Source organism: Hakea prostrata, chromosome 2 (assembly GCF_041222555.1).
Source record: "Hakea prostrata isolate BN-2017 chromosome 2, UWA_Hpros_2, whole genome shotgun sequence".
NCBI lineage: Eukaryota > Viridiplantae > Streptophyta > Magnoliopsida > Proteales > Proteaceae > Hakea > Hakea prostrata.
In genome coordinates this window covers 59,639,792-59,666,325 of record NC_142601.1, presented here as the reverse complement: position 1 = coordinate 59,666,325, position 26,534 = coordinate 59,639,792, and the positions used below count along the sequence as shown (strand labels likewise).

At 39.7% G+C, this 26,534-nt stretch overlaps 1 protein-coding gene across 3 annotated transcripts in view; it reads right to left on the bottom strand.

The window, feature by feature from the left end:
• The window catches only part of LOC149025334 (RNAse THREE-like protein 1), a 143,148-nt gene that overhangs the window by 78,481 nt on the left and 38,133 nt on the right, over positions 1-26,534 (bottom strand). For all 3 annotated transcript variants that reach the window (XM_089145564.1, XM_089145566.1, XM_089145565.1), the window contains exons 9-10: positions 15,112-15,250; positions 14,547-14,655 (exon numbers count right to left, since the gene is read on the bottom strand). In XM_089145564.1, coding sequence (XP_089001690.1) covers positions 14,547-14,655; positions 15,112-15,250 — 248 coding nt within the window. The remainder of the gene's footprint in view (positions 1-14,546; positions 14,656-15,111; positions 15,251-26,534) is intronic.

Here is a 26,534-nt window from a genome sequence, read left to right as displayed (position 1 = left end):
TAGTGAGTCCTTATTTTCTTTTGTTCATTATGATATTTGGGGTTCTTGTAGAATTAGTAATATGCATGGTTTTTTATGTTTTGTCCCTTTTGTGGATGATTTCTCCCGTCTTATGTGGTTGTATCTTTTAAAGGATCGGACAGAGTTCTTAACTACATTTAAAAGTTTTATTCATGAAATTCGGACTCACTTTCTCTTCCTATTAAAATTTTTCAGTTTGATAATGCTTTAGAATATGTGCAACATGATATATCTAACCTATGTGATTCTCTTGGAATGATTCATCAAACCAATTGTTCATTCACTCCCCCAACAAAATGGAGTGGCTGAGCACAAAAATCGTCACCTCTTGGAGGTTGCACGTGCTATTTTGATTCAGGTGAATGTTCCCAAACGTTATTGGTGTGATGTGGTTTTGATTACTGGTAATTTAATTAACTGAATGCCTATGACTTTGTTTTCTGAAAAAATCTCCTTTTTCAATTGTTTTTCCTAATGGAGAACCATTTTTAGTTCCACCTTTGGTTGTGTGTGTTTTATCACATACTACATCCTTTGGATAAACTCCCCCCCCCCCGATTCTGTTAAGTGTAATTTCCTTGGGTACTCACGTACTCAAAAAGGTTTTTGCTATTAAGATCCGGTTCTTTGCAAACAATTTACAAGTGTAGATGTGACCTTTTTTGAAGACACTCCTTATTATCTAGTCAATGTGTCTGTTGAAAACTGTATTTTGGATGATACTCCTCCTATTCCCTCTTTAGTTCCTTCTGTGGAAAATCTTAGAATCATATCATAATATTTTATTAGTATATTTAATCTAAGTAGATCAGATTGTAATATTCTATTACAGGTATTTTTCTTATTGTATTTTTCTATTCTAGGTAGATTACTCATTTATTGCAATCTTCTATTCTAGGTAGATTTATCATTTATTGTAATTTTCTATTCTAGGTAGATTTCTCATTTATTCTAATCTTCTAGGTAAGATATTTTTTCCTATTATGTAGATAGTAGCTGTATAGGATATCTTCCTATTCTGTAAATGGCACCTGTATAGCTTCTTTCCTATTTCATATATATCAGTTGTGTATATATTGGTTGTAAAGTTCTGAATAATACACAGAAGAATAAAACACTTCAATTCCTATTTCGTCATGGTATCAGAGCCAACCAATCTTGGGATTGCTATCCAGCTTCTCCCAATCCAAACAGCAAAATAAAGACAATCTATGGTGTACCTACTGCAAGAAAGCTCGTCACACACGGGAAAGATGCTGGAAACTTCATGGTAAACCTCCTAGCGAGAGTGGGGTCACAAAGGAGAGCAATCTGGAAATAATGGTCAGGCGCATGTTACATCTGCACAGCAACTTGAAGCCACTAATAAATAGGTTGCTAGCCTTAATCAGGAGGACATAGAATGTGTAAAAACTCTTTTGAGCAACCTTAAATAAAACCAGGTACATGTTCTTTGGCATATTCAGGTGAGTTTCCACTTTCTATTGGATTAAATGTCTTTATTAATTTTCTTTCAAGCCCCTGGATCATAGATTCAGGTGCAACTGACCACATGACACACTCACCAAATCTTTTCACCACATATTCTCCCTGTCCAAGTAGTAAGAAGATAGCTATTGCTGATGGCTCGTTAACTACTGTGGCTAGAACTGGAAATATTGAGCTCAACTCATCCCTTACCTTGAAAAATGTCCTACATGTTCCTAGACTATCTACAAATCTCGTTTCTGTGAAGAAACTCACGCAAGATTTACATTGTAATGTAATCTTTCACCATAGTCATTGTGTATTTCAGGACAAGGATTCGGGGAGGACGATTGGACATGCTAGAGAAAGGGATGGACTCTACTACCTTGAGGCACCAAGACAATCACATGCTACTAATGGTAGTCCTTCTCAAACCAATAAAGAAAAAATCTGGCTTTACTATCACAGACTTGGACATCCTTCCTTTAAGGTAATCAGTCTTTGGTTTCCTTCTTTGTTTTAAGGCATACATGTTGATGAGTTTCATTGTGATGTGTGTGAGCTTGCTAAACACAAGCGTGTACCACTTCCTTTAAGCAAGAAAAGAAGTTCCATCCCCTTTTATCTCATTCATAGTGATATATGGGGTCCTTCTAGAGTCCTAATGTGTCTAGGGCTAGGTGGTTCGTGTCATTCATTGATGATTGCACTCGTGTCTCATGGATTTTTCTACTAAAAAACAAATCCGACGTTAGTTGTGTTCTTCCCAACTTCCATTCCATGGTTAAAAACCAATTTGGAGTTAGTATAAAAAGATTTAGATCTAATAATGCCAGAGACTATTTCAATCAAATTCTAACTCCATTCTTTCAAAGGGAGGGAATTATACATGAGTCATCGTGCGTTGATACCCCCCAACAAAACGGAGTAGCTGAACGGAAAAATGGCCACCTTCTTGATGTAACTAGAGCCTCCCTATTCTAATACAATGTGCCTAAGTCATTTTGGGGGGAAGCAGTCCTCACAACAACTCATCTCATAAATCGGCTGCCTTCGAGAGTCTTAGGATTCAAGAGTCCAATGGATGTCCTTTCCCAGTTCTACCCAAACCTAAAAACAACAAATAACCTTGTTCCTCGAATTTTTGGGTGTGTCTCATTTGTTCATATTCATGGACCACATCGGGGTAAATAAGATCCTAGAGCACTCAAATGTTTATTTATAGGATATTCCTCCACTCAAAAGGGCTATAAGTGCTATCACCCTCCTTCAAAATGGTTCTATGTTTCCATTGATGTCACTTTTCATGAACATAAGTCTTATTTTTCCACACCTCATCTTCAGGGGGAGCATTCAATAATGGAAGATAAGAATGGGAATTCCTTACTTGACTTAGAGTTCACTCCCAAATACTTCACTATGTCACCTGAGTCAAACTGTGAACAACCTAAACTTATGTCAGACTCACCTGTGTCAAACTGTGAACAACATGAACATATGTCAAACTTTGAAATGAATGAGCCTATTTTTGATATTGAGCATGTGAGATTTGGCAAAGGAAAGGTGTTCTCAAGGAAGAAGAATCTTGTTCCAGAATCAGTGCAAGTTCAAGACTCCAATCCAAATTCTGGAAATGAGGTACAAATGACTAATCCTTCACTACAAACCGAATTCGAAATGCCCACAAATAGTAATGAACTAGACCTTCCTATTGCCATTAGGAAAGGCACTAGAGAATGCACAACGAAACCCATGTACCCTCTTGCCCAATTCTTGTCCTTTAAACATTTTTCCCCATCTCATAGAGCCTTTCTGGTAAGTTTAAACACCATTGCCATTCCTAACAACTTATCTGAGGCTTTATCCAATAAGGAGTGGAAGCAAGCTATGAATGTGGAGATGGAAGCATTAGAAAGCAATGGAACCTAGGAACTTGTAAGGTTACAGAAGGGAAGAAACCTGTGAGGTGCAAATGGGTCTATACATTGAAGTATCGAGCAGATGGATCTTTAGAAAGGTACAAAGCAAGGTTGGTAGCCAAGGGCTACACCCAAACTTACGGGATTGACTACCTTGAAACATTTGCTCCAGTTGCAAAAATGAATATTGTCAGAATCTTACTATCCTTGGCGGCAAATTATGGTTGGGACTTGCAACAATTTGATGTTAAAAATGCATTCTTGCATGGTGAACTAAAGGAAGAAATTTACATGGAGGTTCCACTGGGTTATGAGAATGATTTAGTTGCTAATACTGTATGCAAGTTAAAAAAGGCCTTAAATGGACTCAAACAGTCACCACGGGCATGGTTTGGCAGATTTACTAAAGTCATGATTAGTATGGGTTACAAGCAAAGTCAAGGAGACCATACATTGTTCATCAAGCACTCATCATCAGGGGGAGTCACGGCACTACTTGTGTATGTTGATGACATAATAGTGACAGGAAATGAAGAAAAAGAGAAACAAATTTTGACTCAATGCTTGGCTAAGGAATTTGAGATCAAGGCTTTAGGAAGATTAAAATACTTCCTTGGCATTGAACTTGCTCACTCTTAACAAGGCATTTTAATCTCTCAACAAAAGTATATCACTGATCTCCTTAAAGAAACAGGAATGGCTGCGTGTAAACCAGCAAGCACTCCAATAAATCCGAACAGTAAACTTGGGAATGCAAAAGAAGATGTTGTGGACCGAGAGATGTATCAAAGACTAGTAGGAAGACTAATCTACTTGTCTCACACAAGGCCATGCAGTTAGTGTAATCATCCAATTCATGCACAGTCCAAAGGAAATTCACTTGCATGCAGTTCACCGTGTGCTACAATATTTAAAAGGGATGCCAGGGAGAGGCCTTTTATTTAGAAGGAATAAAGGAATGATACTTGAAGCATACACTGATGCTGATTATGCAGGGTCAGCAGTAGATAGAAGGTCAACCACAGGATATTGCACCTTTCTTGGTGGCAATCTTGTGACATGGAGGAGCAAGAAGCAGAATGTTGTGGCCCGGTCAAGTGCAGAAACCAAATTTCGTGCAATGGCTCAAGGAATATGTGAATTACTTTGGTTGAAGATTATCTTAGAAGACCTAAAGGTTGAATGGGGTGGACCAATGAGACTGTACTGTGACAACAAATCAACAATCAATATAGCACATAACCCTGTTCAACATGACCGAACCAAGCACATTGAGATTGACAAACACTTCATCAAAGAGAAGCTGGATAGCAGACTGATTTGTACGCCGTATGTGTCTACACATAGTCAACTTGCTTATGTACTTACTAAAGGATTGAGCAGCTCAGCCTTTCAAAAATGCATATCCAAGCTGGGAATGGAGAATACCTATTCACCAGCTTGAGGGGGAGTGTGGAAAATCTTAGAATCATATCATAATATTTTATTAGTATCTTTAATCTAAGTAGATCAAATTGTAATATTCTATTACAGGTATTTTTCTTATTGTATTTTTCTATTCAGGTAGATTACTCATTTATTACAATCTTCTATTCTAGGTAGATTTCTCATTTATTGTAATCTTCTATTCTAGGTAGATTTCTTATTTATTCTAATCTTCTAGGTAGGATATTTTTTCCTATTCTGTAGATAGTAGCTGTATAGGATATCTTCCTATTCTGTAGATGGCACCTGTATAGCTTCTTTCCTATTTCATAGATAGCAGCTGTGTATATATTGATTGTAAAGTTCTGAATAATACACAGAAGAATAAAACACTTCAATTCCTATTTCATCACCGTCCACTAGAAATGTTCCTCTACAAGTTTATCAGCGGAGACATAAGTTGGCAGAACATACTGTGGATAGTAGAGTTCCTCCTAACAATATTAGCGGCTCTCCTTTAGTGGAGCCTGAAGCTGTCCCTACGGATGTTCCTTCTTCATCCTCTCCACCGGCGGATTCTTCTAATGGAGATCCCACTCTTCCCAATTGCTTTAAGGAAAGGTACTCGTACTTGTAATTTACACCCTAACATTGTTTATCCTGTTTCCAATTTTGTCTCTATCTCTCATCTCCCTCCTAGCTTTCGTTGCCTTTCTTTGTCTATGTCTGCCATTCATATTCCAACCCATCATACCGAAGCTCTTAAAATTCCTGGCTAGAAAGCCACCATGGATGTGGAAATGGATGTTTTACATTCTCGTCATACATGGTCTTTAGTAGACTTACCTCCTGGGAAAGATGTGGTCCACTGTCGGTGGGTGTGTACTGTTAAGTACCATTTTGATGGTAGGGTTGAAAGGCTCATTACCCACTTGGTGGCTAAGGGCTATACACAAACATATGGTGTGGATTATTTTGAGACTTTTTCTCCTGTGGCAAAAACTCCGCCAGTGTTTTGCTGCCGGTCCCAAGCCCAGGTAAAGGAGGAGGGTTGGTGCGTCAGGTTGGCAGCCGACACCGGAAAAAACTAGCCAAACCCTTTTCATGGATTCGACCTTATATGATAAAAGCTATGCTAGGGCGTTCCCAAACAAAAGAAGTGACACGCTACACTATGGCCTGGGTGTAGTGATAATTGGGCAAGGGTTAGCTAGGGCGTTCTTTGTAAGCGACGCGTTGCATCGGCGCCCTGATGCGGTGATAAGTAGGCAACAGTTCCCATGCCGTGGATGAGTGCGGGTAAAGAAGCTAGTCCAAAAACGTAGGATTAGATTGGCATCTTGGAACATAGGATCTTTAACTGGTAAGAGCTTAGAATTGATAGATTTTATGAGGAAAAGAAGGATTAATGTAGCTTGCATTCAAGAGACTAGATGGAAGGGTAAAAAAGCCAAAGAGTTGGATGACTTTAAACTTTGGTAGACTGAGGATAAAACAAATAAAAATGGAGTAGGTATAATAGTGGATAAAGATTTAAAAAATCATGTGGTGGATGTTAAAAGAGTGGGAGATAGGATTATTGCTATCAAGCTTGTATTGGAGAAAGAGTTCGTAAATATAATTTGTGCATATGCACCTCAAGTAGGATTGGATGAAAGTCTAAAGCTAGAATTTTGGGAAAATATGGATGGGTTAATGCAAGGAATTCGTCAAGGAGAAAAGATTATCATAGGAGGTGATTTAAATGGACATATTGGAAAAGATCAAAGAGGCTATGAGAGTGTACATAGAGAATATGGTTTTGGAGAGAGGAATAAGGAAGGGATTTCAATTTTAGATTTTGCTATTGCTTTTGATCTATTTATTATAAATACTTACTTCAAAAAGAGATATGAGCATTTAATTACCTTCAAAAGTGGACATCATAGAAGCCAAATAGATTTCTTCCTAACTAGAAGGACTGATAGATTGTTGCCCAAGGATTGCAAGGTGATACCGGGGGAAAGCTTAACTGCACAACATAGACTTGTGGTTTTTGATATGTGCTTAACCCCAATAACACATAAAAGGTCCAAGGTTAACTATCCCAGAATAAGATGGTGGAACTTGAAAGGAGAGTGCTCGAAATCCTTCGTTAATGAAGTAGTCAAATAAGGAAAGTGGGATTTTAAAGGGGATACCAATGCAATGTGGAATGACATGGCTATATGTATTAAGAAGGTGGCTAAAGATGTCCTAGGTGAATCAAAAGGAAAGCTCCATTCTTATAGAGAGACTTGGTGGTGGGATAGTGAGGTCTAAGCTATCATTAGGAATAAGAAAGCTAGTTTTAAGACAAGGCAAAGAACTAAGGATGTTGAGGATCTTCAAAGGTATAGGTTGGATAGAAATGAAGCTAAGAAAATTAAGGGAAAAGCAAAGGAAAAGAAGTATGAAGAGTTATACAATAAGTTGGGCACAAAGGAAGGGGAAAAATCTATTTATAAGATAGCTAAGACAAGGGATAGGAAGAGTAGAGATCTTGACCATGTTAGATGTATTAAAAATGGAGATGGTAAAGTATTAGTATGTGAGGATCACATTAAGAAAAGATGGGAAATATATTTCTCTAGTCTACTAAATGAGCATACTTCAAGCACTTATGATTCGGACGATTACACCTTTCAACCAGTCACCCATTTTTGTACTTATATACGCAGAATTTCAATGTCTGAAGTAAAAGAAGCATTAAAGAGGATGAAACTCGGCAAGACACAAGGTCCTGATGAAATCCCAATAGAAGTATGGAAGAGCTTAGGAACCCATGGACTAGTTTGGTTGACTAAGTTGTTTAATAAGATTATGAGCACAGAGAAAATGCTAGATGAATGGAGGAGAAGCGCCGTGGTTCCAATTTACAAAAATAAAGGAGATATTCAAAGTTGTAATAACAATAGGGGCATTAAATTGATGAGCCATACTATGAAATTATAGGAGAGAATAATTAAAACCTGTTTGAGACACTTAACTACAATTTCGGAGAACTAGTTTGGGTTTATGCCGGAAAAATCTACAACGGAGGCTATTTACCTAATTCGGAGACTTATGGAAAGGTATAGGAAAGACCTTCATATGGTATTTATTTACCTAGAAAAAGCTTATGATAGAGTCCCTAGAGCGTTAATTTGGCAAGTTTTAAAGAAAAGAAGAGTTGCAAGTAAATATGTAGATATAGTTAAGGATATGTATGATGGTTCAATGACATGTGTAAGAACCGTGGGGGGACAAAGTAATGAATTCCTGATAACAGTTGGGCTACATCAAGTATCAACTTTAAGCCCATATCTATTTGCACTTGTAATGGATTAATTAACCAAAGACATTCAAGATGAGGTCCCCTAGTGTATTTTTTTGTTGATGATGTTGTGTTAATTGATAAGACTCAAGTGGGGATTAATACCAAATTAGAATCATGGAGAGTAGCTTTGGAATCAAAAGACTTTAAACTAAGTAGATCGTAGACAGAATATCTAGTTTGTAACTTTAGTCATGATCGGGCAGACGATGAGGTGGTGATACTTGACGATAAGGAGATTCCTCAAAGTGATTGTTTTGGGTACCTAGGTTCAATTATAAGTAAAAGAGGTGATTTAGAGGATGAGGTTTCCCAAAGGATTAAAATAGGGTGGATGAAGTGGAGAGGTGCGTCTGGGGTCTTGTGTGATTGGCGTATTCCATTAAAGCTTAAAGGAAAATTTTATAGGACCATTGTTCGACCAGCTATGATGTATGGTGTAGAGTGTTGGTGATGCAGCACAACCAGAAATTACTATTCACGCTACAGTAGCGTGAACAGTAACCTAGATGATATTTTTCATATTTGGCGGGCCCCAAGTCTAGCTTGCATGGAAATAGCTTCAAATTTGGTGGGCCCAAACTCCAGCTTGCAAGGAGATAAAATAGGATCTGTTTTCGTGGGAGTTCTAGAGATAATTTAGAATTTTGTTATTTATTATTGGGATAATCATGTAATCAAAGTTTTTATTTGGGTAGGATATCTAGGATAAGTTTTAGTTAGTTTTAAATTCCTAAGAGTCCTTGTAGAATCAGTCTTTTATTAGTTTTAAATTACCAAGAGTCCTATTATAGTTGTTTTCGTATCAAGTGTTTGTTTTGTTATTTAAACACTTGTAATCAGCTTATTGAGGATGGAATAGAAAATATGAATTGAAGCTTTAGCTTTGTGCGTTTGCAGCATCCCCCCTCTCTCTGTCTCTCTCTCTCCTCTTTTTTTCTTCTTCTTATAAGTGTTCTTCTCCTTCTTCTCCTTCTTCAAGCTTGATTCTTCTCAGATTTCTCCTTCTTCTCTCTTTCTTCTCTATTCTATCCCCCATTAGTTGGGCTGTTAAAAAGAATCATATAGATAAACTTAGTGTAGCAAAAATGATGATGCTAAGATGGATGAGTGGCAAAACTAGAATGGATAAGATAAGAAATGATCATATTAGAGTTGGTTTGGGAGTTGCTCCCATAAGTGATAAACTTCGAGAAAATCGTTTGAGGTGGCACGGCCACGTTCAACGGAGACCTATAAATGCCCCTGTACGGAGAAGTGATATAATCCAGATTGAAGAAACTAGAAGAGCTAGCGGTAGACCTAAGATAACCTTAAGAGAAGTGGTGAGAAAGGATATGTATAGCTTAGGCCTTGTATCTATCTAGTATGGCCTCCAACAGAATTGAGTGGAAGGCAAGAATCCATGTAGCCGACCCCATTTAGTTGGGACAAGGCTTCTTATTGTCGTTGTTGTTTCTCCTGTGGCGAGACTTAATTTTGTCCGTGTTTTGATATCTTTGGCTGTGAATTATGATTGGCCTCTTTTACAGCTTGACATAAAAAATGCATTCTTATACGGTGATCTTTATGAAGAAGTTTACATGGAGCAACCTCCAAAGTATGTTGCTCAGGGGGAGAACAATGTTCGTGTTTGCAAGCTTCATAAAGCGATTTATGGACTCAAACAGTCTCCACGGGCTTGGTTTGAGAAATTTAGCAAGACTAGAGTCTTTTGGATTTGTACAGTGTTATTCTGATCACTCTATGTTTGTTAGACGACAGGGTGATTGTGTTGTCATTATGGCAGTTTATGTTGATGATATTGTTCTTTCAGGCAATGATGTTGATGCAATGCATACAGTCAAGGCACACTTACAGAAATCTTTCCAAACCAAAGATTTAGGTGATCTACAATATTTCTTGGGGATTAAAGTGATCCATAGTAAACAGGGAGTAAGTTTGTCACAAAGGAAGTATGTGTTAGATCTTTTGACTGAGACTGGCATGCTTACTTCTAAACCTAGCGACATTCCCATGGATCCTCAATTGATGTTAGGACGTGATGATGGTGACTTGTTAGATGATGTCCATTGTTACAGGAGTCTTGTTGGGAAACTTAATTATCTTACCATTAGTCGTCCTGATATTTCTTATTTTGTTGGTGTGCTGAGTCAGTTTATGCAGTATCCTAGGAAGGCCCATTGGGACACAGCGATGAGAGTGCTTCGGTACCTCAAGAGTGCGCCTAGAAAAGGGCTCATCTATTGACCAAATCGGAGTATGGACTTGGTTGCCTTTTTTTATGCAGATTAGGCTGGATTTGTTAGGAGTACGGACTTCGAAGAGTAAGAAATAGTCCATCATTGCTCGATCTAATGTTGAAGCTGAGTATAGGGCTATGGCCCACACCACTGCTGAATTGATGTGGCTTCGTTCATTGTTAGAGGAAATGGGATTTCCAGTCTCTGCCCCTATGAAAATGTTTTGTGATAATCAGGCAGCCACTTACATTGCAAGTAATCCAGTGTTCCATGAGAGAACAAAGCATATAGAGGTAGATTGTCTCTTTGTGAATGATGCAGTCAAGAAGAAACTTATAGCGACTCCTTTTGTGAGCTTTACTGACCAGCTAGCTGATTTGTTCACCAAAGCTCTGTTCAGACTAAGTTTTTAGTCTATCTATTGCAAGCCGGGCATGGGAGATTTGTATGCTCCAGCTTGAGGGGGAGTGTTAAAGTATACGCAAATTTGGACTATTTTTACTGTTCACGTGAACAATATTATGCTAATGATGTTATTCTACTTTCTATTTCTATTGTAGGAGTCTTGCTACATAAGTTTTGGGAGTTTTTAGAAAGCGTAGTTTCTATTTTGGTGGTAGTTTCTATTTTCAGAACTTTCTATTTTAGGAGCTAGGAAGTTACTAAAGTTGTAATTTTTTGTTTCTTTTTTCTTGAGGACAATTACTTGTCTCTTAAGTTGTATTAGATTCATTAAAAGCTATAAATAAAAGGGCTCTGTGATTCTAGACTCTTTAGCTAGAATCATAGGCCTCTTCGACTGGTTCTTCATCTCTCTTCTCTTCTTCTTCTTCTCTTTTTTCTCTGTTCAAGTTCAACTGCTGTTTTGATTATTTAAAGCTTGTTTTCTAACACATATCACTAGAGGGGAAAAGGGTGGGAATGGGAATGTACAAAGGGGAAAAGGGTGCTACTTGGATTGGGTTGGGGGGGAGGAGAGAGCCAAGCCACTCCAACATGTAGAGGCAAGCAAATACTAAGAGCCTAAATCCCAAATAACAACAATGTGTGTTCCTTGGGGAACCCAAAATAAGGATTGGGGAAGAGATGGCAACCTAGAGCAAACAAAAAGATGCCTTCCAAATCAAGTCAACTATTCTGTAGTTGGAGATCCATCTCGTATTGTTACATTCCCACCAAATACTCAAAATAGCTGTCTCGAACACCAACTCATCATTATCGGTGTAGCCACAGATAAAGTTACCAGAGAAGGATCTCAAACCCACAATCATTCTCGAGCAAAGGACTGTTCGCAACAGGGCAGCACCAAATGGAGGCCAAGGCTTCTACCGAATTGAGTAGGAGAGCAGGCAGGGGAAAGAGAAAAAATAGAAAAGGTAATCTTCAGCTCCATTCCAGAAAATGATCGAACTAGGATTGAATGGGATAGAAGTGCAAAATGAACAGAAATGTAGCCAGGCAATAGGTGAGGGTTCTCCAAAGTCCAAACAATGAAAGCATGGTGACTTGGTGAGGGATGTGAACTTCAAACCAAACCAAGGGGTGCTAGGGAACTGTGGTAACAGGGGAGCAGGTTAAGTTCCACTAGAAGGCTGATGTAAAGACACCATTGGTGGATTTGTCCATGGAAGGGGGTGGATGGTGGGGTGAGGGAGAACCAGACCTATGTGAGACAGTTAGAGGGAGAGGCAGGGGGACCAAACCTGCTACAGATGATAGAAGAAAGTGATGCAGGGGCAGATTTTGGAATGCATCAGTCCGCTCGGGCTCCAACTAGGTGCCAGGACTCCAGCCAAAAGGAGACAAGAGGAACCATCAGTGATAATCGAGGAAATGGGAGAGAGGGCCTATGACTGAAGGAGAAGCAGTTTTCTCAAAATCTATGAAGGAACAGCTGGCATGCTAGCAATCCAAAAGGAGTCCTAACTTAGAAGATAGGAAAGACCCAGTTGACCCAGATTGAGTTCTACTTAGAAGAAATTTCCCGGATAAGTTCTAACGGGCTTGCAATTTTACAGTCACGAATTCTACAGATTGCTAGACCACCTTCATACCTTGTAAGGCAAATAAGAAACCAATTGATTGGATGGAGAAACAAAAGGACTCCTTAGCTTCTAAATGAAAACACAGGAGAGGATGGTGGCCTTTGAGAGGAAAGTATGTCCTACCACTAGGAATCGGAAGACTGAAGCACAGACTTTATAAGAATAGGCCTCCTAGCAAAAAAGAGAAGCTTACCCTTCTAACATTGCAGACTTTTAAGGATGTGATCCAGCATAGGTGTGGATGGAGGTTGGCAAGCCTCCCTAGGATGAGGTGGAGAACCAGATAAACCACCAGGAGAGAGTCCAAGGTAAATTCAGAGAGATGGAGCAAGGAGGATTTTATTGTGTTAGAGAGACCCGTTACGAAGAGGTGGGATTTCTCTAAGTTAATGAGGAGTATGGAGAGGGACTCAAACAGATGAAGGGAAGAAAGAATAGAGGAGATGGAGGATGGAGAGGCCATGGACAAGATCACGAGATCATTAGTGAAGGCAAGGTGGATGAGGTTGAGGAGCTAATATTTACTCTAGGTTAGGAATGGGGGAGATACAGTGCTGATCAGTTTCGGGTTCAAGACTACTAGAGAGAACTCCAAGGGCAGTGCAAAAAGGAAGGGAAAGAGGGGGCAACGTTGGCAATTCTAACTCTCAAGAGAAAGAAAAGAAAAAGAAAAACAGCTAGGGGAGCCATTAACTTGAGAAGCAGGGAGAGGAGATGCAGGCGTAAAACCAATGGACAAAAATCTAAGGAATGCCCATTACATGTAAGACAACACAAATGAAGTCCCAACAAAGGAGTCGAAGGCTTTATGAATGTCAACCTTCATGAAGGCCGGCCAGAAGTGGGATTTCTGATTGAACCCATAGGCAATTTTAGTACAAAGAAAGATATTGCCAGGAAAGCCAAAAATGAAAGCATATTGATTCCAGTTGACAAGAGAGGGAATGACCAGCATAGGGCATTTCGCTAAGACCTTAGCAATGAATTTGTAGAAGAGACAGCAAACAGAGATAGGGCAGAAGTCTGTTAGAGACCAAGCTTCTCAGAGAAGAGGCATTGAAAAATCAGGAGAATTGAAGGAAAAACTCCTAATGGCTTTTGATGAGCTCATCTTTGAGGAGATCCAAGGAAGCTAAGAAGAAACCAGGCTAAAGCCATCAAGGCCAAAGGACCCAATCGGCTTTGTGAGAAAGGATAGAACAGAAGATTTCTTCTTCAGAGGTGGCAGGTTGGTGGAACAAATTTATTGAACAGATTGATGGGAATTGTGCGAGAAGAGGGGAGTTTTGAGGGTGGGAGCAAGGAGGAAAGAAAAGGAGACAACGTCGAACTTTATAGCTTGAGCATCCCTGATCTAACTACCATTGCTAGTGAGGAGCAATGGAGGTAGGCAGATTGGGGGTCACCAAGATCTAGCCATGTGATCCTAGACTTTTGCCAAGGGGGGAGTTCTCTTCTTGGGGAGAGGGAATAGAGAGGGTATTTCTCTTCTAGAGCTAAAGAGTTATTGTGGAGACTAGAGATCACCTTGCAGGAGAGTTGACCCCAGCAAGGTTTCTATGACTGAAGGAAACCTACAAGGAGATGTTTTCAAAGGCCAAAGAGTTACAATCTTCAGAGCCAGCTTGGTGTTCCTAACCTTTTCTCCAAAAGCTAAGAGACATAGAGATAAGCACTGGATTGGTTTCGACCAAGCCTCTACTTGGGAGGAAATGCTGGTGGGGGACCACATATCGAAGGATGTAAAGGGCTTAAGACTAATGGAGGAGAACCGCTGGCTGCGGGGATTGCAGGAACTATGATGAGAGAGACCAAGAAGAAGGAAAGCGGCATGAAAGGAGGGAAAAAGCGCCTGCCAAGCTTCCGCAATCTTGGAAGCAATAAGATAGACCTCAGGCCTTTATTTGATCCATTTAAGGGGGAGCCAGACCATCTTAGATCAGTCACTGTCTGGCCACCAAGACAAAATACATATCAGATCAGATGTATGTTAAGAAGAAAAATAAAATCTAAAAGTATCAAAATCACAAAATGGTTTGTTCACTCAAGCCTACACAACATGTACTTCATGGTGTAAATTGTGAAAACTAACCTAAAACTGGACAAACTTTCAATAAGAGTCAGTAGCTTTGCAGAGAAAAATGGTTCCTTTAAAACCTCCAGAGAAAATAAATCAGTTCCAGGTCCAGTTCCAGTTCCACCTGGAGAGTCACCCAAAACAACATTCATATAGTTAGGGAAAAAGATGAGTCATACTGATACTTCAATTGCATAAAGACTGTCGTATAAATCTAGGCCTTAAAGCAGGAGCAGAATTCAAAGCAGAAAGGGTCCACTGCTTGGCAGTCAACTGGCCAACTTTCCATAGAAGGGAATGATGAGGAAACCAGAAAACAGGATGCAGCCCAGTCAATGTGCAAAGGTCAACAAATTTGACTAGCTGATCAGGCTTGGTACTTAAAACCATAGTCCAGAACTTTTAATTTAACAACGGCCAAAAATTGGATATACCGACATTTATGCTGATTTATCAGGCAAAAGTTGAAGTTACATGCAGATTGAACTTAGAGAAACCTTTAAGCACTTAATGAACGCAAAAAACTATTTTCAGGCAGAGTTTAAAGTTTCAAATGGAAGGTTATAGTACAAAAGCATACCCTTTATCAATTCAGAGCTCAAGACTGACTGGGCAATAGTTAAATAATGATCTGCCAAGGAGTTCTCACTAGAACCAGCTTCTGTTTCCATCAGTTCATTTCTCTGAGACTTATCACCATCTAAGAAAATCCGGATTGCCTTTCCCACAAATATAAATATGTAAAGAGCAATAGAATAGGACAAAAGGAATTACACATATAAATACACCAAAGAATGCAACAGTATTTGCAAATACTATGAATGGACTGCTCTAATCAATACAGCAAGAAGTCCTAGTATAACTTGTAACTGCGTACAACATGTGTAAAGAGCATCAACCAAAAATAATGTACAAATCACTAGGTGAGATTACCCAAAATCATCTTACATACAATAAGATCCCATTGGTTAGTGACAACAATTATGCCATGATTTATGATAAAGGAGATCAACCTAGGATAAGCACAGAGCGACAGACAAATAAGGACTTAAGGCTGACCCTGACATAACCCAATTGAAATTAGGAATGCACTAGATGGCCCCCCGTTGTTCTTTGTATAATGTCTTTGGCTATGTCTGTATAGTTACAAGAAACATTTCTCTTCACTTTTCATCTGCAAAGGTCTTATATTCATTTCTAGCACCTCATAAAGAGAATTAGAATTCAGAATTACCTTCTTGCTGAGATTAAAGGTAAATATTAAAAATATAGAAGTTGCAACTTAAGCTGAGATAGACTAAACATAGACTAAATTACCTCTATTACATTCTAAATTTCTAACACATTCACCTGTCTCACACTAGACCTGATATTGCATTTGCAGCAAGCCTTTTCAATCAATATATGCATGATCCCGATCACTCTAATCTTGATGCATTGTACAAAATCTTGAGTTACTTAAAGGTAGCTCCCGGAAAAGGCATTCTTGTTTCTCCTAATATCATCTTTAGATTGAATTCTTATACTGAAGCTGATCGGGCCAGCTGTCCAATTGATCGGAAGCCTACTTTTAAAGATTGTACTTACGTTGGAGGCAACCTAGTTACCTGAAGAAGCAAAAAATGAACTACCGTAACCATGTCTAGTGTTAAAGCTGAGTTTGGAGCTTAGTCTCAGGACTCAGGAGATGTGCAAACTATTATGGCTGAAGGGGCTACTCCGAGATTTGCGTGTTGATGTGGACCTTCCAATGTAATTCTACTCTGATAGTAAGGCTGCAAAATCCTGTTCAGCATGATAGGACTAAGCTCTGATCACCACTTCATCAAAGAGAATATTAAACAAGGCCTTTCCTCTATTTCCTACGACAATCAGATGCTCAACTTGCAAACATTTTTACAAAAGGGCTTAGAACTAAAGGATTAGTTCCTAATATTGCCAAGTTGGGCATGATTGATATCTATGCACCAACTTGAGGGGGAGTGATGTAGTTTGGGTATAAGGGCAGAATTGTCCATAGGATATTTATTTTATCATATCCCACATCAAATATTTCTGTAATTCTTGTACTCCTGTTCTACTTTAAGTAAGGTTGGGTTGTGTTATACTGGCATAAGCACAGTTCCTAAAATCCCAACACCAGTGATGTAGGTCCGACAGCAAAGAGGCCTCTTTTCTTAGAATACAAACTAGGGTTGTCCCATGAATGGGTTGGCTCTTCATTGGAAGGATTTGCCTTGTAATGGCCCAACTTCATGGACCCAAAAAAAAAGTACATGGGTCGAGTAGGAAAATTTTGCATGGTTTAATTTTTTAGTTAGTCAATTGAACCAGATTCACAGTTCAATTCGTTTTAATTTTGAGTTAGTTTTAGTAGGGCGGCCTTGGCACAATGGTTGGCCGACCACAATTGTAGCCTCGAGGTCAAGACATCGAAACATCTTCCTAGTAATTATTGTTGGGGTAAGACTTGTAGGAAAACAACCCCCCCAGGACTTTGCTTGCATGGAACAAAATTCGATCGATATGGTCGAAATATCGCTCGACATGTCTGCATATTTTGAAATTTGAAAACGAAATGAAATACAAGGACAGGCATGAAAAGTGTCCTATATCGTTTTGTATCGACCGATATTTCGGTTGATACGACACGATATTTCGGCCCGATATGGTATTGAGCCAAAACGACACCATCATAGCCTATAAAGTGTCCTATTTCGAGCTCATTTTCGAGATATCGCTGATTTTACCTGTTTCAAGCGATATCGCCAAGGTGATTTCGACCCCTTTTTGAATTTTTTTTTTTTATTTCTCTTGCTTTCATCCTCTTTTCACCTATCTACAACTCCATTTCATTCAAACACTAGATTTGCTCCTCCATTTGTGCATTTTCTCAAATCTTGCAAGGTGAGTAACCAACTTCCTCATTTTTTTTATTTTTGTTTTGTTTGTGCCTTAAATCATCTTAGATTGCTTCCAAATTTAAGTATGTTTACTTTAGAGTGTTGATCTATGAATTTGTAGTGTTAAAATTAATTTTTTATTCTTCCTACTATTTTTTTATTTTTCTATTAATAAAAATTATTTAGTAAATTATATATATTGTTAAAAATGTATATGTATAGTAGATGTATGAGCTTCAAATTAATGTATGTGAGAGTTGAGACACCATATTGCTGTGATGGTGTTGAATTAATTTTTTTTCTGATAATTATGTAATTTAACTGTATTTAATATATATTTAAATAATTAAAAAAATTAAATATTAAAAAAAACTAATTAATTTTTGTTTTAAATTTAAAAATAGGAGAGTATTAGTGGAAGCATGTATGCAATTCTTGGAGCATGTTGTGGAGATTTTTAAGATAGTTAGTGTGTATTTTATATATTAAAAAATACTTACATAGTTATATATATATATATATATATATATATATATTATATTTAAAAATAGGAGGTTATTATTAGAAGCATGCATGTCATGTTTGGAGTATATTGCGGAGCTTTTCAAGATACTTAGTGTGTATTTCTTGTATCAAGCACTCCCTTTCAAAGATGTCAGACATGGCTTGGCAACACGAGAGGCCACTAACAGCTGATAGAAGGAAGAGCAAGTGTAATTACTGCAAGAAACAAATAGGAGGAGGTGGGGCACTAGACCGAAGGTGCATCTAGCTGGTGGAAACAGGGATGTAGTAAGGTGCCAAAAGGTGCCCGTAAAGGTCAAGAAAGCAATGGCCTTATATATTAGTGGGGGAAAGCAAAAGAGGAAAGAGAAGAAAACACACAATGAGGAGTTCGAGGATGCATGCTTAGATGACCTTCCGAATCCCGAGGATTATGGTCTGGATGAGCCAAGAGAGTATGGATGTGACCCAGAGCTAGAGGCCGAACAGATCAGGAGGGCGATGATGACGAGTAGGGAGCAACAGAGAGTTGATGACAAGAGGAGGCAACAAAGGGGTCTGGGTTGTGAGTCCTCAAGAGAGCCAGTAGGTATGGGAGGCACAGGCGGCTCCCAAGTCCCTATAAGGAGGAGTCGAGTGTGAGGCAGGGAGGTTCATATCCCATGGGCCCCTACAAGGGGTCGAGCTTCGTCAGCACATCCTACAAATCCGGATCTTGAGATTCTTCGCAATGATTCGGCCCTATTTGCAAGCCTTGAGCATAAACAGAGAAAGTTGAAGCACTTATGGGGGAGTGTGAAGGAAAAAGTGGGGATGGCTTTCTCCAAATGGGCTTATTACCATAGTATTCCAGCACATACAGCCCAAGGGACCTACTATAGAGATATGATTGAGGAGATAGGCAAGGCTGGGAGTGGTGTACAGGGCCCCACTTTATATGAGATATATGTCTATTTGCCTAAGCATGAAGAGGACTTAAATGAGTATATTAAGGGATTAAAGCCCATGCGGGCTCATTATGGAGTGACTCTAATGGCTAATGGTTGGACTGGTCCCACTAGACAGTCCATCATCAATTTCATGTTGAATTGTGATGGGAGGAAAGTGTTCCTTAAGTCAGTAATGCATTCGGTGATAAGAAGGATGCAAAATATATTTATAAATTATTAAAGCAAGTGGTGAAGGAGGTTGGAGTGGAAAATGTGGTTCAAATTGTGACTAATAATGGCTCCAACTACAAGAAAGCTGGGTTGAAGATTTAAAAGAACTCCAGGTATCTAAACATATAGTATTAATTTTTATTTTTTAATACATATATTTAAATTACATGTACACTTTATAACTTTGTATTGATGCCTTGATGGATGGACAGATATAAGCTCTTTTGAACTCCATGTGCTACTCACTGCATTGACTTAATGTTGAAGGACATCGGAAAGGTCAAGCTTGTGAAGAAGACCGTGGAGCAAGCCCGACAAGTTAGCACCTTCATCTATAACCACACATATGCATTAAAGATGATGAGGGACAAGTGTCAGGGTGAGTTAGTGAGGCCAGGCATAACCAGATTTGCTACTAATTGGATAGCACTGCAAAGCTTTGAGAGTAGGAAGACTAGCCTTAAGAGCATGTTTGCATCAGAGCAGTGGTTTAGTTGGGAGGGTTCTTCATCCGTGGGAGGAAGGAGAGCACAGTTGACCATACTCGATGAGACTTTCTGGCATAATGTGAGGTAGTGGTAAAGATGCTTGAGCCTGTGATGCATGTGTTGAGGATGATAGATCAGTAGAGAAAACCTACTCTACCACACATATTTGTTGCAGTAGAGAGGATGAAGTAGCAAGTTGCTCAGGTCCACTCACATGGCAACAAGAGAATCCTCAAAATCATCCAACTTAGATGGCAGTCTATGTTGCAGCATCCACTGCATAAGGCTGGTGAGTTGTTAAGTCTAGCATTCAATTTAATTTTCATTATGTTATCACACTATTAAGCATTAACTATTCCCTTTTATTACATACTTTTTTTTACGCAGAATACCATTTAAATCCCAAGTACTATTACAAGGACAATCTTAGGATGAGGCAAAATTTGATGGATGCCATCCAAACTGTAGTGTAAAAGTTGGAACCGGATCCATCTAAACAAGCAGTCATCCTTATGGAGGTGAGATAGTGATTTGAATCATTTGCTATTCACAATTCATAGTTTTATACTAAGTCATTAACCTAGTAACTAGTTATTGTTTTTTCTCTTTATATATTAGGTAAAGGCATTTAGGGATGCCACTGGGAGCTTCGGTCGTTTCGTGGCCGTATCGGGACAGGAATCTGCCCTTAGGGGTAAGTTCATTCATTTATTTCATTATTTATTTAATTGTTATATTCTATCTTTAATTTAGTTATTTAAGTATTAAAATGACTTGGAGTCTATGTTTGTTGCAGCTGAGTGGTGGTTGCAATTTGGATCTGACTCCCCCCACTTGAGTGTGATTGCAAGCAAAGTGCTCTCCCAGACATGTTCTGCCACTGGTTGTGAGCGAAACTGGAGCACTTTCAGCCTCATTCCCTCGAAGAGGCGCAACCGATTGGGTGTGAAGCGTCTAGAGGACCTTGTCTACATACACTATAATATGAGACTGAGAGAGGATCATATTAGACAGGGGATGGACAGAGAGAGTAACAATATCGAGTTGGCCGACATATTTGAGATGGATGATGATGATAACCCAGTAGTTGACTGGATCAGGGATAGTGGAGAGCCATTGCTGAATGAGGGAGGTTGTCCCAGTAGACAGATTGCAGAGGAGATGGGGGCTGATGTGGAGGACTTCATGGCCCAAGAGGGGAGTGCACATGTAGCGCCCGCCCGTCCCTTCGTGCCACACCCTAGTGCATCCACCTAGAGTGAGGATTTGATTGTCTGGTCCGACACTGAGGATGATGTGACTCAGGCTTGCGGGGATGACGACGATGGTGGTGATGATGACGATGACGGTGATGATGATGGAGGGGATGAGGAGGGTGTTGGACCTCGTGATCAGGATTCAACTGATCCTAGGGACAGACCACCACCACCACCAGTAGTATGTGAGAGTCAAGGGGGGAGGACGACCACTGAGATTCACAGGCGAGAGTTAGTTCACCCATGCGACACAGGATCCAGACCATACTAGAGCTGCATCTCAAGGCCAAAATGTTTCCTCTACATATTCGAGGAAGGGGAAGGGGAGATAGCATGGCTGTAGCACAGAGGACGCGCCATCATATGTGTGAAATCCCCGGATTTCTACCCCTTTAACCCGTGGATTCAAAACCGAGAACCTGGGCCTCGAGTTGGCGACAACTGTGGGCCATTCAAATCAAGCCCGAAGGATTGGAAAGGGAACCAATGTTGGTGGATGACCCTTGTGATGACTCAACAACTCTCCTGGAGTTTAAGTGAAGAGAGAAAATTAATCACGATGGTGTAAAAAGGGTGATCTTGGAACGTCCATTGATCTGTGATGGAGAATCCGATTGACGCGAATAAGGTATCAAATCGAAGATTGTTGAAAGAGCTTTCCAACGAGCCAATAATCACCAAAATCGGAGTCCGTTTGGGGGTCCAACCATGGCTGGTAAGTTGGGCCGATTGGGTGAACCAACCCCCCACCCCATTTTCTGTTTAGGGGCAAAAACGGAAATCTTGGTTTTTAAAGCCCTATTTTATGTTTTAACTTACCTGTAACCACATTTTCTATGCAAAGAACGAGTTGGAGGCTACGGGAAGAGGAAAAACCAAGGAGAAGAGCAGTTCCCATCCTTCCGAAGGTTTTTCTGATCCGAATCTTCGTTAAATCACTAAGAAAAGTTAGTTTTCTTTAACCCTTCTCTTTAATCATAGTTGGTGGGGGTTTCTCTTCTCTTTTTTTTAGGGATCTTTGAAAGGGAATAATGTTAGGTATCTTGGATTCTTTTGTTTTCTTGTATTAATGTTCTTTCCTAGTTTATGGTAATAATGGTTGTCCCCTTTGCGAAAGATTTTGCATTTTGACTCTCCGGGTCACCTCACGGATGATTTAGGAGAGCCAATTTGGGGCTTTTTAATCTGGATTAAATTGGATCAAATTGAAGGTACCCGTAGGATCCTTTTGCTGCCAATTAGCTTCCCCCAAAGTTTCGTTTCGTTTAGACTTCGAATTGGTGGCAAATTGGAGACCATTCACTAGTGAGGCCTTTTGTTAAACTAGTGGTCAGGATTCTATTTTCGTGGGAAGATTTTGGGATATCCTTTGAAACCCAAATTGACTCTAATTTGTGAAAATTATTTCTCTTGCATAAATAGGTTTATTTATCTTTAGTCACCAAACTTGTGGGAGTGAATTCTTAGACTTTGGAGAAAGGAGCAAAGTAAAACGTGAGGAATAACTAACCAATTATATTTAATTAATAGTTGTTATTTTATGTCTCTTGTTAAATATAAATTGTTGTAATTTCTATTTGTCTTACTATAATTGTGTGTGACTTTGCATGAAAGGAAGGTAAAACTATTATTTATGATGTTGTTGGTTGCCTTTAAATCTATTATTATTGTTATGAGAATGGAATGTAAATGTATGTGAAGGGAGAGGGGGAATATTATTATTCTCTCTACCATGTATTTTCTACTAGGGTTGTGGGTTCGCCTATTGCCCTAGTGACTTTATGTAATTGCTTAGGTTGTGATTGGAGAATGAGGAATGCCCTTTTGGCATTTCGTCATAAGATACCCAGAGGAGGCGATATGGGACGCATTCCTATAGTGCCCTTGACGCTTTCCTTGATTACTGTTGACATACTTAGGGCATGTCTAGAAGTGTTTGGTTAAGTAACCTCATGAGTACTACTACCCTCCCGGTAGGGGTATTGAAACCGGTTAACCCGTGATGTCCATGGCTAGGTCCTGTGAGCATCAAGTAGGCCCACTGCCATCATGAGATGGTAGGGTTCCATATAATAAATAAGGGCTCATGGGCACTCAAGACCGGTAACCAACCCGTGAGGGACATGGAGAGCATCTTGTCCATTATATGTGTATGACCATAGGGTTAGGGGGTCAACGTAGTCCGAGTTGGTTGGTGCCATAGGATACGTTGACTCTAGGTGGGAAAATATATTGAATCAAGTTGGTTGGTGCCATAGGGGAAGCATCTGGACCATATGTAGTATGAGACCATATAACTTTGCATTGGGCTTAGAGTAATCCTTGACATGCGCCAGTTCTCGTGCCAAACGGTGATGTGAGAGAGTGGTGACTTATACCCCAGCCATGGATTGATGTGACTTGACCCAACAATTGCGGAGAACCCAACAGACGTGCTTTGGTGCAATGAGGGAAGAGTGATGAGACCGCCCAGAGGAGACAGGTGCTTTGGTGCGTGTCTACTTTAGAGACTACATTATAGAGTTAGGAACCTCATATCATCATCATGCATCTATTTGTTTATATTATTAATTACATGATTGTCTTATGAATTATAACATGAAAATTGGATGTATGTATTGATGTGAATGTTAGTTACCTTATTGAGTTCTATGAACTCATTCCTTTATTTTTGTTTGTTCTTTAGACTGCTCTACAAGTTATGAGGACCCCTCCTATGTTGAGGATCCTTTGATGAATGGCAACCAGGAGGGCGTAGTCGGAGAAGAAGTGGATGCACATGACACTTCATATTCATGCCAGGACTGCTCTTACGGAGCCGACTTTTGAAGATAGAGTCCTTGCTGTCCTTAGGAAATCTTTAGTTTCTTTCATGTTTCTTTCTACATATATATGTTGAATTCTTTTGAGAAAGGCGAGGATATTTTCAATCTTGACTCTTGAGTTTTTCCGCTGCAGATATTCTTTCTCTTTTAGGACTCTGATGTTTAGTTTTTATTTGAAGTAATGGATAATTGTAATCATTGTTTTAGATTTGATAATTTATTCTTGTCCATTTAATTATGTTTTATCATGTTTTGTATGGATTTGTCACTGAACCTAGATCTTGCGGTGTATCACCCCCACGGGTATTTAAGTATGACCGGATCCGGCTGGGTGAGGTGTGACAATATGGGTCCTACCAACCGGCTGATGCCGAGAGCTTGGTGGGATCTATGAGATCGATGAGCATTGATGATTCTAAAGACTCCTCCACCTCTAGAGGATCCGGATGGCATAGGCCTGCAGAGTCCTCATATGATACTGCTGTGGAGAGTATTGGTTCTATTGGGTCAACTTATGGAGCTTATGGTTATGGACCATATGTTGTCCCTCTTAGCTATCAGATTTAGGGTCAGGCCAGTCAGCCACTAGTGGAGCCTTACGCTTATGGAGCAGCTTATGGAGCTTATGGTGTCCCTCCCACTATCACCTATGGGAGTTAGCCACTGGGACCTCATTGTCAGTATGGACCTTATCCTTCTGCTAACAGCCAGGGTGCTCCTTCATTTGTTGAGCAGATCTTCCACTCTATTCCACAGCTACCAGGCCCACCACCAGCCTTTCCATATGCAACTGAGCCAGTTTCTTATTTGGAGATTCACAACTTCCCACCGTCAGGAAATCTTAGGCATATGGATGAGGCCACGTATAAAGCTGTAGATGATGACTACGTCGACAACTATATGGAGCGAACATCATGGGACTTGTATTGTCATTTGTATGGGGTGCAGATGGAAGAGGGAGATTGAATAGAATAGACTTGTAATTAGTAACATTCTCGCTTCTTCTCATATATAGTATATACTTGGAAAGTTGGATTTAATATTTTCAATGGTTTTTTTAGTAAACTAGTAGTTCTATAGTGTTTATTATCTTAAAATAGGTATTATGCAAGAATCCAAATCAATTTGAGTCCATATGAGGCTCAAAATTGAGGTTCCAAGTGTCTGAGAAAAAATGTCCAATTTCGATCGAAATTTCGACCAAAACATGGGAATTTCGGCCTTTTGCAAGGTCGAAATTCCCATATCGACCGAAATTTGTTCCATGTTTGCTTGTGCAAAACCCTTTGGCAACAAGTCGCCTTTTTTAGTCAGTTTTAGTGATCATGTGACCCACTTAAGTGGTCAATGACTACGGTCAATTTACTCAATTAGGATTCACGATCGCTTTTTTCTTTCTTTGGTTGGGGGGGGGGGGGGATGGGAGTAGTTAGTAGTTAAGTTTTTTTTTTTTTTTTTTTTTTTAAAACAAACACCACGAAATCACAATTTGAAACAAAAAGAAAGTGAGAACACACAAAGATTTATTGTGGTTCACATGCCAATGCGGTGCGCTACGACCACAGGTGAAGAGGAAGAGCATTTCACTATGTAGAAGAAAGAAACAATGGAGATCTCACAACAGGTCACTAAGAACGGCGTTACAAAACTCTCACCCAAACCCCAATCAAAAAGTACCCAAATCTCTTAATGACCTAGTGGGCGAACATAAGGTACATATATAAACTCCAATTGGGTAAACGGGTCGATCCATTGGGTCGGGACGTACCATATCGCAAAGGCTACGCCCTCACACCCCCTCCATAGACCAAGACCAGTGATAGGCTCCTCCACTTTCATCATAGATCTCCAAAAACGGGTCATTCGGCTCGCCTATCAAAAAATATGTCAATGCTTGTCCATCTTCGAAGTTGGGCACAAGAATTCGGGTCACAACATACCATTTTTTAAGTTTGTTACAAAATCAGTTAGGGATTATGTAGTTATTAATTTAAGAGTTTGTTAGGGATTAGATGGGGTTTGTTTAGCCAATACAAGTCATGTTTTCTGTTTTCAAATCCCCAAAGGACTCTATTTATAGGCTGTTACGCCAATACAAAAGCCCCATCATTTTGATTTAGTTAGAAATTTGAATTATTTGAAAACTGTAGAGGCTGCCATTTTTCCTTTCTTGGAGAGTCAAGAAGGCTGGATTCAGACTTCATTAAAATTGAAGTCAGGAACTTTGAAGCTGCTGGGCAGCCATCTCTTTATTGGCCAAGAAAATGCTCCACACCCCATCGGGATTACCAAGCAGGCATCTCCTTAGGTCTCGACCTTTCCCTTCCTCTTCTATTTCCATTTTTCCCCCCTGTTTGGCAGCCATTAAACCTGCACTTTGTATTCCCCAAAGTGCTGCCCCCACTGCCGACCATTAGGTTAGGCTGAGACCTTGAGGATACCCTCCCCTTAACAGGATCTGAACTCAGTCTGAATTTCACAGCCATCCATCCATCCAAAAGTCCATTAAGCCCTCCTAAACCCTTAAACCTGCAATGACTCATAACTTCACACCCAATCATTAGACTACAGTCTCCTTCCATCAAGCACAGCATAGTACTATTCTTTTAATGGCCTTAAAGTTACATCCCAGTCTGAACCCTGAAACCCCATTGAAATCCCTAGAATCACTCAACCAACCCCAAAAAAGTCAACTTTCCAAATATTTTCAAACTTCAATCAGTCCTGGATTGACTTAGTTAGGCCTTCCCTGAAAACTAAACCCCAAATATATCTCCCTAACCCCTCCAAGTAAGCCCTACAGTCCTATCAGAAACTAGTCAGAACTGGTTATGTTTATGTGATCCTGGAGTGTTGGTGCCTTGCTT